The sequence below is a fragment of the Epinephelus lanceolatus genome, chromosome 23, assembly GCF_041903045.1.
Source record: "Epinephelus lanceolatus isolate andai-2023 chromosome 23, ASM4190304v1, whole genome shotgun sequence".
Taxonomy (NCBI): domain Eukaryota; kingdom Metazoa; phylum Chordata; class Actinopteri; order Perciformes; family Serranidae; genus Epinephelus; species Epinephelus lanceolatus.
The window spans coordinates 15,609,044-15,624,489 of record NC_135756.1 but is presented as its reverse complement, the minus strand read 5'-3'; the positions used below and the strand labels follow the sequence as shown (position 1 = coordinate 15,624,489).

The 15,446-nt window shown below is 40.0% G+C and overlaps 1 protein-coding gene across 1 annotated transcript in view; it reads left to right on the top strand.

Annotated features, from left to right (window-relative positions):
• The window catches only part of lrguk (leucine-rich repeats and guanylate kinase domain containing), a 28,969-nt gene extending 14,418 nt beyond the window's left edge, over nucleotides 1-14,551 (top strand). Inside the window, exons 13-20 of the mRNA XM_033615099.2 lie at nucleotides 2,918-3,031; nucleotides 5,746-5,947; nucleotides 6,779-6,895; nucleotides 8,451-8,611; nucleotides 8,865-8,953; nucleotides 9,309-9,371; nucleotides 12,199-12,317; nucleotides 12,671-14,551. Coding sequence (XP_033470990.2) covers nucleotides 2,918-3,031; nucleotides 5,746-5,947; nucleotides 6,779-6,895; nucleotides 8,451-8,611; nucleotides 8,865-8,953; nucleotides 9,309-9,371; nucleotides 12,199-12,317; nucleotides 12,671-12,870 — 1,065 coding nt within the window. The 3' untranslated portion in view covers nucleotides 12,871-14,551. The remainder of the gene's footprint in view (nucleotides 1-2,917; nucleotides 3,032-5,745; nucleotides 5,948-6,778; nucleotides 6,896-8,450; nucleotides 8,612-8,864; nucleotides 8,954-9,308; nucleotides 9,372-12,198; nucleotides 12,318-12,670) is intronic.
• The last annotated feature ends 895 nt before the right edge of the window (nucleotides 14,552-15,446 follow it).

Below are 15,446 nucleotides of genomic sequence, written 5' to 3'. Positions count from 1 at the left end.
GCAAGTTTCAATGTTGATTTTACAAAGTCTGTGCCCTCTAGTTGCAGTGATTTTTAAATGTAAAAACCACAGTATTACAGTCAAAATAGGGTTCAGGGAAAAATTATGCAAAAAAAAACCACATCAATTTAACCCTTTGAAACCTGGAGCAACACCATTTTACGTGTGCTGCTTTTAGATGCCTTTTGCAAGTCTTTAAACCTTTGAACCCTGAGCAAATTGGTGTTATTTCTTTCAAACACATGGAGAAAAAGGCAATAAGCAACTTTGTAAAAAAAAAAAAGTCCCACAAATTAAAAAGAAGATAGATTTAGAAAACAATTTTAAAAACTAGGGGAAAAGAAAAAAAGTAGGGAAAACTATATTGCTAATTATTATTATTATTACATTTTAAAATTATATCACAGAATTACTGTTATTTTCAAGCACCCTTTCCAGGTCATTTTCTTGTTTTTTTGTTTTTAACTTTCTATTTTCTACTAATTTCTTACTCAATTTTTGGGCCATTCCTTTTTTGGTGTTCATTGCCTTCTTTGTTTCCATGTTTTTATAAGAAATCAAGCCAATTTGCTCAGGTTTCAAAAAGCTAAAGGGTACCTATTATGCTTTTACCTTATTTTCTGTCATAATGTTGGATGTTCACATCAAATGTGGCCAAAGTTTCAAATAATGAGGTAAACATATGTGAAAGTAATCCCTGAGAGCAAAAACCTCATGCTGCAGAGCAGTCTGAATACTCTTGTTTCCAATGTTTTTTTTCTACTTTGGAGACAAGCTTGTAATAGATGTCTGTATTTGGTCATCTGCTCCAGGCACATTACAGTCTTAAGTCTTTACATTACCTATCCTACACTGCTACATAAAGCTGAATGCTAACTTGGGGAAACGTGATCTTGGCTGCCAGTGTTGTTAATTTCTCCCTAATTCTGGATCAGATTCCTGCTGGAATGTGTCTGGCATGGGCAGAGCTAGGGGGTGGCTTTTGGGGCTTAAGCCATGGGTGTTTTTATCCAAAGCCCCGTTTTTTGTTTGTTTTTGTTTTTTTGTTTTTTTAAACTTTGTGTTATTTCCCAATCAGATTACATATAAAGTCAATACAAATATGTGAAATAGCTAACAGTTGTGAGTGCTTTGTTGTTTATACTTCCTGTAGCCAATCTATCTGTCAATCCAACCCATGATTTGCAACGCGTTGGCCAATGGTAAAATCCCTGAGAAGTGTAGGCAGCAAGGAGTCTGCTTGAGAGGCTAGTGGTAGGCAGCCTGTTTGAAGTGACGCGCAAGACAACAGTTTCTGTTGTGTGTAGTCAAGTGGGACGCAGGACGTGACTAGTTGCTGTATGACTAGTTACCTCAAAGTGGATATTAGAACGTTTTTCCAGAAAAGCCAGCGACAGCGGATTCACATTCACTTGAAACATACAACACCTAAAAATCAGCATATGAAACGCCCCAAAATATCAGTGCGCACATTCTGGCTTCTTTGGGCTTAGCCCCTAGTCTTGCCCTGTCCTAGGTCCGCCCCTGGTGTCTGGTTGTGATTAGAAGCTTTTATTGGTGATTCTTCAAGGTACAAAGTGCTGTTATACTCTGATACAGTTGTTCCTTCATGTAGCCACATGCTACCTTTAGGGAAACATGTAATCTTGGTTACCAGTGTTGTTTATTTCTCCCTTATTTTGGATCAGATTCCTGCTGGAACATTTCCGATTATGGTCAGAAGCTTTTTTTTTTAATGATTTTTCAAGGTACAAAGTGCTGTTGTACTATGATACAGCCATTCCTTTATGTAGTTACATGGTAACTTCAGGGAAACATGTAACCTTGGTTGCCAGTGGAAGATATACTGTGCAATGTATAGACTCATACTGAAGTAATCCCTCTGAATCATCTCCTATGACCCACTAGAAGTGTGTGGCAGTGTGTTTTTTGCACAGACTCTGCCCTCTGCCTGTATTTTCTTGTTTTCTTCTTATTTTACGTGTTAGGGATGTTTATAGACGTGTCCCCTCACAGCGCTCAGGTGACGTCAAGGCTTTATAAAGAGGTGCCCAACCATAAGCAGCAGATATCCAGGAAACACAGTGCCAAAAAAAAACGCAAATGTAGTCAAGCAAAACACCAAAGAGAGTGAATTTGAGGTTGGGATTTACTTTGACTTTCTCTGGCGAGCATGTTTACGAACAATAACCAACAATCCTGTGTAGTATACCTCTAATATCTCCTCGGTTTGGAATCTTACTCCTGCTGAAATGAGATTTTGGATTAGAAGCTTTTATTGGTCATTTTTCACAGTAAAAAGTGCCCCAGTATGACAGTATGAGGAAAATAGTGTTTTTGAGCATCAAAGCACGTAAACATGTTCTAACTGAAACCCAAAATACAAATATGAATCTGATAATGAGCATAATAGTTCCCCTTTAAAATAATATGTATAGAGATAGTTTGTACTAAGAGCTTCAAAATTAGGTAAATGTAATGGAATTTAGACAAGATAACCGTTTCCTTTGGATCAGATGGTTTCAGTTTTATTTATATGTCTGCATTCACTTTTCCTACCACAAACCAAAGAAAAAGAATTATTTGTTTTAGTGAGTTTGGTGTTATAAATTATCCTGTTCAAATAAAACTGCCCACAGAGCCGACAGTCAGAAGGTCAGAGGTCGTGTGTGAGAAGTAACAAAAAGAGCGATATCTTCCCTGACCACCAGTGTCAAAAGTTCAGTTCACAGGTGGGCAGATGACTTTAGGCTGTTAATCCTGACCAAACATGCCGGGGTCGTGTTTGTATGTCAAATATTATGCCCACTTTAGGAGATGAATGAGGCTCATAACTGTGTGTGAACAGTGGGGCTGTAAAGTGGTGCACTGAAATGTTCTCTCATTCTTTCCCCTCATTCTGAAAATTGCCTTGTAGGGTAAGTTTATCCAGACCGCGCAGTACGGGGATCACAGCTACGGCCTGACCAGAGATGCCATAGAGGATGTAGCCAGAGAAGGACTCGCCTGCTGTGTGCATATGGAGCTAGAGGTGCGTATAGACACCTCTTGTCTGTGCGACATCAAGCAGACTAATACCATATGTGGTCAGTAAAGTCAGTAGATCAACACACAGTGGAGACTGAGGATTTACCAGCAATATAGGATCCTTAAAAGGTTGATAGTTACTACATGTACAATAAATGGAACAATGGGCTCCATGCAGAAAGCAATATCTGAACACTTAACCTCTTATTTTTGTCCATGAGTTGCTCTTATTTTGTTAGTACCAATTAATTTCTGGGATTTACTAATGCTTTCTTACTTTTGCTCTTCTCTTAACTAAGAGAAAATTTTGAGTGGTTGAAAGCACTCTTAACAAGATAAAATAAAAACCTCTAGTTTGAAAAATCCACAAAATATTTCTCTGACACAAAGAAATATAAGTTTAATATATTAGGAACATAATTTTATACAATTTAAGATACATTTTACTTCTACGTGACTACATTTCACAGGGAAGTGTTGTAATATTTACTCCACTACAATTTGACGACTTTTGTAACTAGTTACTTTACAAATTAAGATTTTTGCACATAAACCATATGAAAATATACAAGTGCAGCAGAAATGAAATGTTTTGTCGTTTAAATCATATTTAATGCAAAAACATTTCATTGTTCCAGCTTCTCAAATATGAGGACTTGCTTCTTTTCCTTTAATTTTAATTATTTTCATATATTAAATTGATTTAATTGAATCTGCATCATGACTTTTACTTAAACACATTAGTCTGATTGTTCTTACGTACTTTAACTTAAGAAACATTTTCAATGCAGGACTTTTACTAATAACAGAGTATTTTTACAGTGTGGTTTTAGTACTTTCACTTAAGTAAAATATCTGAATACCTCCTCCACTACTGTTGCTGGCACAGCATTTACAGCATCACAAATGTTTTGCCGTTGCTGGGTTTTTATATTGCTCTAACACCATACGGACGCTCTGGAGAGTCATATGTTTTTACTTTTTTCAGAGTTTATTTAACAGTATGTTGATTTCACTGCAGCTGACGTTCTTCTTACAGCCTACTTTTTTTGGAGGCATCTCTCCAGTTCTTAGGCATGTGCAGGTGTATTTGCACACAGCACAACACCTGCACTTACTTAGTGTTTAGACTGGGTGTTACTCTGGTCACTTATGATCGAGTGGGATTCATCATTCAGCACACCTGGATAAAAGCAGATTTAGACGACTATGAACATTTGGTGCATTTGGAGTTGGAGTTCTCTTTTTGTTCTCTCTTAACGCGAAATTAAGATAAAATTGAGCACAGATTTAAGGGAATAGAATTCAAGGTTGCAGTGAACAGAATATCAAACCCTCATTGTAAGTAAGTAATTAAGTGAAGTTTATTTAGTATAGCATCTTTCACAGAGCAAGGTCACAACGTGCTTCACAGTAGTTAAATTGTTAAAAATTAGTTAATAAAAAATGAACAATAAAACATGAGCAACAACAGACCTTAAAAACACACAGAATTACAAACACTAGACAGCACGAGGTGAGACAAAGGCCAGTTTGATTAAGATAGATCCTTTATTGTGCACCAACAAACACTCACATATTCACCAACACACACTTGTTCATCACATCATTCTTGCAATCACATACACACACAATCTTATCCATACTTTCAAGATATAAAAGCTCCGGGTTGGTGCGACTATGCGCACTGCCATCTAAGTGAGTCTTTTAATAGGCACCAACAGAGACCACAGAATCGATGTCTATAGGAAGAGCGTTCCAGTGTCGGCACCACTTCCAAAGCATGATCACCTTTTCTTTCAGTCGAGCATTAGGGACAACTAAAAAGGCCTGGGCAGAAGACTTATGTCACCTACTGGTAATATAAGGATGAAGCAGGTCACATGCACTGTTTACACCTGCTATTAACATGAATCTTGAGTAATTGGATTACAATGGACAGCTCGAAATACAGATTTGAATGCACACAATGTGTTCTAAATGCATCTTGAGATTTGATCGTTTAGACCACAGTTGTAGTAGTCTGAGGCCACATACGGCCACAGTCTTTCAGCAGTGTGTATGCTAATGTGTCGTGGGCTAACGTCTTTGCTTATCTGTCTGCTCCCACAGATTGAGAAAAACTTTCTATTGCTGCCATTACACAGGTTAGACACAGTGCAGAAGGAATGTCTCCAGAGCTCCTCTCCTCCAGGCAAATGTTCAGTTCAGTGTCTGCTCAGTTAGCAGTGGCAGTTAAACTCACACTGACACTGAAACAGCTCGACTCTGTCTTCAAACCCCGTTAATAACCGTTACCACCGGTAATGTTAGCCGAGTGATGCTATCAGCTAGCCCTGACACTGTGTGTGTGGATGGCCTCTCACCAACTATCCCCGGCGTGGAGCTCACATTCTTGCAGCTGTTGTCTCCTAATGATGGTGAATGAAATGATGTAGAGCAGGAAGTGAGATCAGATTAGAAGTGGTCCCTCAAGAGATGTGGAGATTCTAATGCCAGGTGTGGACAAAGAAAGAGCTGTCCACTTAGGATCGGCTCATCTAAGGTAAGTTATTACCAGGTGTAAACAGGCTCAGAGATGAACACATGTGCCTTACCATGCAGGGCTCCATATGTGAAAACAAGGACCTGAGAATGAAGACTGGTATGTGAGTAGTCCTGCTGGACCTGGTCAGCAGCCTCCTAACAAAACTGCATTCTCTTTGTCTCTCCTTGCAGGGTGTGTTCAGTCTGAAGAACAGCTACTTTGAGCCTCGCTACATCCTGCTCTTCCCCACCCAGGTTGAAAAGTACAGGGGCCACCTGAAAAGCAGTGGCCTCTATACGCAAGCACAGATCGACATGGTGATATCACGTATAGAGCTCTACGCCAATACCAACAGGCAGCGACCGGGTTTCTTTGATAATGTTATCCCCAGTGGTACGTCAAGGAGGCACTAATTTTTATTGTGATATAAATGTATTCATTCATGCTGTGTGATGTTGTACGTGTTGATTTAAAGTGTGCATGACAGAGAATAGTAATGGTAATTTCGTATCCTCTGGTGGCTAATTGGATCCATTGTACAGCTTAGTTAATGAAAGTTTAATTGTAGTACAGAGTGTAATTATAAATATTAACAATTCATTTTTAACATAAAATCATTTTTAACCTGAGAAAACACTTAATTGATTCCCAGGGGAGAAACGTTCTTTCTGTTTTATTCAACCTTTGGATATGATGCTAATAAGAAAGAAATATTGAAGTCTGCTGCGATAGCTCTGTTCCCTAGCAGTTTGTCATTTAGTGCTTCGCAGAGCTAAAACAAACAAACAAAAACAAACAATGCCTTGCCTCACCCTGGCTTAGAGCAGTTCAAGTGTCATTGGAATAGCCTTGGATAAATTAACACACTCCACTAAAATCCATACACTATACTTTCAATCCAATTACCACATGTATTAAGGGCACATAGCCACAGAATAGCAGTGTTTATCATTCCCTCATGAAAGCACTCAGACATGTTAGCTGTTTTCTTAATGAGATGAACATACAGCAAGCGCAGAACCTCATCACTTTTATGCACTGCTAGCTGGCGCCTCATTACACTAAGGTCATCATGCCCATATCTTTGATTCATTACTGTTTGATGGGAGATGCATTGGCTCTGCTTACAACCAGATTTTTCCATGTCACACTGTGTGTGTGTGTGTGTGTGTGTGTGTGTGTGTGTGTGTGTGTGTGTTTGTATGCACTTTGATGTGGGAGTAGATGACTTGGAAGAAGCCTATCAGACACTGCAGCAGGTAGTGAAGGAGTACCTGTTGCTAGAGGAGCAGGAAGAAGGAGAGGACAACAACAGAGGTTCCCCTGACAACACGTCCACAGGTGTGTTAGGTTGTTAAGATCATCATTAGCAGTCTCAAAGTGTTAGGGGGCCTATTTTCTGAAGCAAGACACTGGGTGCAACTTTTTAATTAATGGAGCAATTCACTGTTTACATCTCAATGTTCAAGTGTCAGGAAGTATTACAGTAAAACAGATGTATAAGATCTTTGGTAGCTTTGTTAAGTCTGAAAAAATATGTTGGTCACATCCACACTGTTGCATTTTCTTTTAAAAAGCTGTTTTAAAATGAAAATGATCTTCATTCACAAAAGCGTTGAGAACCATTTCAGAAATACACTCCACCCATACCTGGCCCACAGGAAGTGGCCATGGCCTTACATTGGAAAACAGACTTCTGTAAATCAGTGAAAACATCCTTTTAGCGTCACAACTAGGGATGTTCCTGGCAACTAATTTCCCTGTCGACTAAACAAAATTTTTGATTAAGACTTGTCAACTAGTGCACAGTCTTCAGCAACCTCTGTAGTACAAGACAATTTGCACCATGTAGTACGAATGTGAACATGACGGCAACTCAGTCAAAAGTTAACCAAAAGTTAGCCCATAAAATTTCCTCTGAAATGTGGGGCACATTGAACCTTGCAGATTATCCGACAAAGATGATAGTAATTCACTTTAAAGTTAATAAAACAACAACAAAATTGTAATTAAATTTCAGCTGAAATGAGGCATTTTGTGCCGTTCAGTATGAATGTAAACCCTGCACATTATCTGACAACAAATACAAACATCCAAATTCTTGAATTGAATGTGGTTGTGCATTGTTCAAGTTGAGCCAGTTTATTTTCTGACACAGCCTACATGCTACCTTGTTTTCATTTTCTAGATCAAAGTACTGCCAAACCGCGCTGGTTTTGCGAGTCTCTCCAATTTCCCACCATGCTGTTTTAAAACTCCAGTTTACTCGAGCATTACCGTGGGGAGGGGGACTGCTGTCTGACGGCTGTTTAATGGACTAATCGCGCGCATCACTAGTCACAACCACCAATGAATGACTCACTTCACTATCAGGATTTGATACATTTAGTTTGTTAGCATTCGAAAGTGAAGAAGAGCGACACATTATTTTATTTGCGTTCAGGTTAACAGAGAGCTAACCTGGAAGTTAGCTGCTGTGCCGGGGAAGTTAGCCGCTTGACTCGCAAAATTCTGTAGTGCGCTGACTCTTTGGGTTCAACAGTGCAGAAGAGCTGGGTAAATTTACACCTGTGAAGTCAGACTTTTTTGGCTTCATGTCCCACTGAGTAGTTTTAATAGGAATGAGTGGGGCCCTGCCTCAATCGCTGTGTCCAGTTCTCCTTGTACATCCATGTTCCATACTAACACGGCTGAAAACGGATGTCTTGTGACAATTTATGTACACTGGGCATGCATGTGCCAGTATAAGCAGGAAGCAGATTGTCTACTCTGCGGTTGGTAGATTCGTTTTTCATGCTATACACAGAGTATATACATCTTCTGCTGGTATGTTCAGCTGTAACCATTATACACAGGATTGCGCAGTATTGATTCACACTGTCTCTTTCGCTCTCAGGTCACGAGCCAGAGGAGAGGCCACCCTCGCCACCCCTGTCGAGGTCAGGATCAGGTTCACTCATGTCACACTCTGCCACAGCCCTCGACCCCTCTGATCCATCTTACAGAAACTACCTTACCAAGATCCAGGCACAGCTCAGCCCTCAGAAGAGCCCCGCTGTGAGTAACAAGATGTCTGATGAAAAATTTATTGGTAATGAAGACTGTAAGTGAATGTTAAACAGACATCTAGACTGTAACAAATTTATGGGAAAATAATCCTCCCTGCCATACATCATCACTCACCCATCCCACTCCCTCCCCCCCGTCTCCTCTCCCTTTTAATCACTCCTGTTTTTCACCTGCAACTCCTGTTCGTCTCCCCTTCCTCTCACCTTTCTCCTCCTCCTCTCTGTTTGTCTCTCCTCTGCAGGAGCTAGCTTCCATCAGGAGGCGTGAGCAGCTGGTCAGAGAGGCTTTAGTGGGGAAGAGTCCAGGGGTCTACAGCCAGCTCTTCAAAAGGTTCATTATAAGCAGCGTGCACTCCAATGCTTTCCAATGCTTAATTTCAAGTGGGCACTCTCGGCTGGGCCAAATTGGTTTAAATTGTGCACTTGTCCTAACTGCGTTTTGATGGTTTGTTTTGGGTTTATTGTTTGACCTCGAGGGTGAAGTGGCAGGTGGCCGAATTATTTGAATCTGAGTGTTTGTTCATATGATGAGCTCGTGAAGTGGCTCTCTCTGCTCAGTGGTCCTAAAATATACCTGTTATGACTACTCTAAATCTGAATGAAAAAAACCTTGATGTGAAATTGGTTTTCCGTATGATTTATACTTGTGAAGAAGAATGATTGAATTTTATTTTTGTTTACCTCAGCTCTGCACAAACAGCACCGTCATCTCTGCAGAATCCTGATGCTCATTTAAGTGACGACAGCAGGTAAGAACACACACATACAGGTGCTCACATTCCACCAATGCAGTCGAAAGTAACGAGTCAGGCCAGATGTTAGCGTGTGAGATTAACAGATTTATTGATATACTTCAAAGTCATGTAAGATTTCACTTTTTATGGTTTCTAAATTCATAATAATAATAGCATTTTGATTTAAGATGAGGTGAAAGAATCCGGAGCAAGTCTTGCGGTTTCATAAAAACAATCCGAAACTGAAGATTTAGGAGCAGGAAACTGCTTTTTGTAGTAGTTTTCTTTCTCCCGAGGCCTGTTTTTACAACATATGTTCACTTTTATAGAGCTCATTCTGCGAGTACATGCCATGTGGGGACAAATCCAAACGCACATGCACAGACACACACTTGCTTACACACAAATACACTCACTCATAAATTCAGATTTTATGGCTTTTTGACTCCCCTGTGTGAACACTTACTCTCAATAAACAGTCATACTGCACAAATATTGATTTAATCAGACATTGACATAGTGTGTGTGGTTATGTGTGTGTGTCGTACGTTGCAGCAGCACACACAGCTTTTTCACACTGTTACAAATTAGCATCAATTTATTGGATTAGTCTCAAAAGAAGACATTTAAAATACCTACAGAGATACAGTGAAGTCGAAATTAATTTGCTCCCTTCGGGTTCATGTTCTCAGAAAGAGTTTCAGCAAAGTTGTTGAGAATTTTACAAGTTCTGTCAGTGCGGTCTGAGTGATACATGCAGCCAGTATGTACTGTAAGCATTACTCAGCCCTTCAGTATTTCTATAGACGATTCCAGACATCTGTCTACTGGTTGGCAGCGCTCTTAATAGGGATGTGTCTTTACTTGTGTGTCTGTCTCACGCATATTAACAGAGGATCCTTTTGTATTTCTCTGATAGGATTTTAAGGTAGTCTTGTGTGTGTGTGTGTGTGTGTGTGTGTGTGTGTGTGAGAGTGAGTGAGAGAGAGAGAGAGAGAGAGTGTGTGTGTGCTTCTAGCATCATAAATGCCTAAATTAAATGACAAAAATCTTTACCTCTGTGTTTATGAAAGGCTCAGTTCACCCCCATAATCAAAATGACATGTTTGTCCTCCTGCCAGTAGTGCTGTTTATCAATCAAAATTATTTTGTGAGTTGCTGAGAGAGATAATAATGATATAATAATGATAATAATATATTATTATATATATTATTTGTATAGCACTTATCTAAACAAAGAGCTTCACAAAGTGCATAGAAATGAGACAACAAAACAGTACAAAGGAAATAAATCACAAAAGTACAAATCAGGCATTTAAAGGGAAAGCTTTCCTATAAAGATATATTTTAAACAGTTATTTAAAAACAGATAATGTGCTAGCTAGCCTAATCTCCTCAGGCAGGGAATTACAGAGCCTCGGGCCTTCGATGGCAAAAGCTCGGTCACCTGTAGCTACCAGCCTTGATCTAGGGATGGCTAGTGAGGGTAGGCTTAAGGATCTCAGGTCAAGACTTGGAGCATAGGTTGTCAGAAGCTCAGCTATATAACTCGGCGCTAAACTATGTTGAGCTTTAAAAGTTATTAAAAGAAGAAGATGTCTGCCTTCTCTCCAGTATAATGGAACCTGAAGGTACTGGTGGATGGCTCCCTCTGGGATGGGAGAGAGTTGCTGTCCTGAGCAAAGGAGTAAGATGAAGCGTGAGATGGACAGGTGGTTTGGTGCAGCATCAGCAATGATGTGGGCTTTGCGCTGGACCATCGTGGTGAAGAGGGAGCTAAGCTGGAAGGTTAAGCTTTCGATTTACAGGTCAATCTACATTGCAACCCTCACCTATTGTTCTAAGCTTTAGGTAGTGACCGGAAGAGTCAGATTGCAGATACAAGCGGCTGCAGTAAGGCTCCTCCGTAGGATTTCTAGACTCTAGAGAACTTGGACTACAGCAGCTGTTCCTTCACTTTGATAGGCGCTAGCTGAGTTGGTTCAGTCATCTGATAAGGATGAAAATGGATGGATTGCACTCGGCTTTTGACGCTCACACAACAAAAACATACATTTAAAACATTCAACAGCAATGTCTCTTTCCAGAAATCATGACCCGGTTACTCAAGATAATCCAGAGACCTTGTTGTGAACACGTTCATGTAGGAGCTATTTTCATTCTACCGAACTACACCTGCCAACTGCATCACTGCACAGAAGGAAGTGTGCATCTACTGCTAGCTCACCTAGCACCACTGAGCTAGCTAACATCGCAGTTCAGCCAAGGAGGACACTGTTAATGTTTACATCTCGCACCATCATGAGCACAAGTCTCTCGCCCATGAGTGGATGCACATTACTTTTTTCATGTTGAGAGTGCCATCTATTTCCATTACATTCCAGAGGACATCTCTACAGCCAATACTCAGCAACTCACAGCAAAACAATCTAGATTGATAAATAGCATTACAGGTAAGAGGAATGTTTTGTGATTTGGGGTGAACTGTCCCTTTAACCAGCAGTAGTCATCCCCAAATTAATGTCTCATTATGGATATTAAGACATGCATTGAAAAATACTATCTATGTCCGTCCATCTCGGTGTTCCCAGCATGATAAAACTTCCAAAAGCACATTCTGCTAAATTTTCTTCCAGCGCAAGCTTCTCACTTTCTTTTTTTTTTCTTACTTCGTCTCTGGTCTCTTTTAGTAACCTATTTTTTTTTGTTTCCCTGCACACATCCCACCTACTCACTACATGAACTTCTTCCTCCCTTTTCTTCTCTTGGTCCGTCTCTTTTTCCCTCACCCTCTGTGGATTGTTTTTGCCTCCATCCCATCTTCTCCTCCTTTCACAAGCAGCTCGGATGTGTCTCGTGCCAGTTCAGCTCTAACTGTGCCAAGTTCAGCCGGGGGCTTGTCTGGTTCAGTGGAGCCGCTAGATGTGTCCGTCCTGGGACACACCTTGGAACCACTCAAAGGTTGTTATTGTTTTGTTTTTTTATCATTGTGGGGAATTTCTGTGTTGTTATATATAGATAGTGTAGTGAGGAGAGATTTACAATAGAAGCCAGGGAAAAAGAGTTTAACAAGTAAGTTGTTGTACGCCGTTTTTAGTTTCAACACTTTTCCAAACTATGCAAACTATATTTTTCATGTGTTGTGCATTTTATAGTTTAAAAACAGTCTTTACTGTCTGTAAATCAGGAAAAAAGTACATCTGATTATAAGATAAGTAAGCTAGCTGTATTTAAGTCAAGACATTTGTTGATGTGTTTCCATATTCGTATTTGTATCAACTAAAATTCTCCCATTTCATACTTCATGGCAACAGACCAAAATCCTGAGATCATCTGTCCGGGCACAGGTCAGCCAGATGTTGCCATGTCGTCATCCTCTGATAGACGTCCTGGATCCAGCGTCAAGCCCATCCTGCCACCAATCCCCACCGGGCGCAAGACCCCCGCATCAGCCAGTCCGGCTCCGTCCCCAGTACCCAGACCCAGCTCAAACACAGCAGTCGGTGAAGCATGAGATGTAGACAGGAAGGGATAGCCTTTAAGGTTTTAGGGCTTCTGACATCTAACAAAGTAAAAGTAAATGACTTTTAAAGAATTCGACATAGAATTAGAGTGAGAGTAGAATGGACATTTTCATTCAAGTCAACGTAGCAAGATGGTCACAGTGGTGGCCATTTTTGTGTTAACTGCTGCCAGTGCAACTTCTGTAGAGTGCTAACTTCCATATAAACTTCTGATCAGTAAGGAACTCACTGAGGTGACGTTTTGCAGTGGAGTAATATGTATTTAAATAAGCAGTCTGTTACTTTTCCCATAAAATATTCCCATAATTTATCATTGTTTCTTTTAATAGCATGTAATGTTTGTTTGCATGTAAACTGAAAACTGTAGCTGCCTCCGAAGAACGAGCGAGAGCTGCTCTTCAGCCAACAGCTGATAGACAGAAAGCAGCAAGATGAAGATGAAAGATGCAAATCAGCATATTTCACAACTAACTAACTAACTAACTAGCGGTTTGTTGGAACAAAGGACTAACTAACTAAATGACTGACAAGGATAACTCAAACTAATTTTGTTTAAGTCAAGTTTGAATGTAGTGTGCTCTGCCATGAATTAACAAGACAGTTACGCTAACGTTAGCTCAGTGAAAGGGAGTAACTTGGATTGGTGTACGGTTGAATTTTTCTCTTTAATAAGACAAAAAGTCAGTCCCTCCAAGATTTTGCAGGCTGTTTTGGGGATTGTTGCAGCCAGAAATGTATGATTTCACAACAGCTTTTCTAAAAAGAATTTGATCAATGTTGTAATGTTATAGGTGTTTCTTTGCAATGAAATTGTAAGGGCAACTGAAAATTGCAAAAATAGTTGTGATGCTGTCAAGGCGTATTCAGTGTTTCCCACAGAATTAAAATATATATGTGGTGATGGGGGCAGGTGAGGGGGAGGGAGGGCAGCAACAGCTGTTAATGCCGTTGACGCAGCACCAAATGATTGTCCCCGTGAGAGGCTCTCCTGCTGCTCTGTCTGCCTTGTTAGCACAAGCTAACAGCACAACGTGATCTCATCACTACTCGTCATATTTTTCTGCTTGGGCAGAAGCCTCGCAGCTCATTAAAATCTGACACTGAGCAGTTAATCTCAAACTGAAACGGCTTATCTCTGTCGTTATCCTTGTTGACAACAATTGGGTAATGTTAGCTATGTGATGCTAACAGTTAGCCCTGACACTGTATGTGTGTGACTCTGTCCCAGGCACAGAACTCCCGCAACAGAAGGTGGGGCTGGGTGAATCAATAAGCTGCACACAGCTCTACAATAAAATTAGATTTCACCCCTTTTAAATGGTCAAATCTGTGGTCAAGTTGCGGTGATTGGACAAAAATTGCAAGGTCACACATAATTCATGGGGATTGGCTGAGTTTGCTTTACTTGTTGTGGTCGCAGCATCGCAACATCTTGAAGGGACTGAATAGGTGTAAGAATAGGCCAAAACTGAGTTCTCAAATTAGTGATCAGACACACTTTACGGCCCGACTGACATGTGTTGTCACCATTAACGATAGTCGCCATTTTCTTTTGTACCAGTCAAATGACCACCGCAAACATTTCAATGTCCTATCTACTCTCAATCTGTTTCTAAGGAGTACAGTTTGTAATCATAAAATGAAATGAGATTAAAAGATAAAAATATAGAGTTTAAAGTATAAGCTTGGTCTGTTAAATTTAAAGAACAAAGGTCTGTACCTGCATAAATAAATAGTCAATCACAAAACCACACGTTTGTTGCTATCTCACCACAAAATACTCAGATTGTGTTACGTGATACGTCCAAGCCAAACACTTGAGGTTAGCTCTCACTGTCAGCACTTGTCTTTTCCTGCGAGCTGCTACTCATGCCGCAGCACGTCTGGATCTTTTGCACTCACTATAGACATGATAACTGTTGGTGTTAATGACCATACATATATATATATATATATATATATATATATATATATATATATATATATATATACACATATATATATAACATGACTACAGTGTAATTATAAAGATGTGCTTTTCCTCTTTGTAGTGTATTCCTGGCGTATTGACCTGAAGGTGTACAGTGTTGACACACATTATAATTCAGGCTCACACAGAGTGACAAGCATGTCTTTCAGGCATGATAAATATAGTAGTGTTGTTAAAGACAACTGCTCTTTTTTTTTTTTCACATCAATGTGCTCAGATTCCTGACTGGAGGAGGTATCTGCTCGTCTCGGCAAAGTTCATGTCTACAAAGTATGTGGTACACGTCATGTTTTATGAACGTAGCATTAATTTTCCTGACAGTGAAGTGGCATTATATTTCCTACTGTTCAGTAATCTCATCAAATGGGATCCGCCATTGACATCCAGATACTGATCTTTTATGTGCAGCATGGAGCTCTTGTCATTGGATGATAAATACATCATTAATCTTTATCTCCTCTGATGGGATTATTTATTCAACTGGAAACACGTTCATATGGAAGTTGTTGACAGGTATTAAACAGGGAGCCATCACAAACAACTTAGTGTGTTTTTGTCAGATTGTGTGCGTGTGTG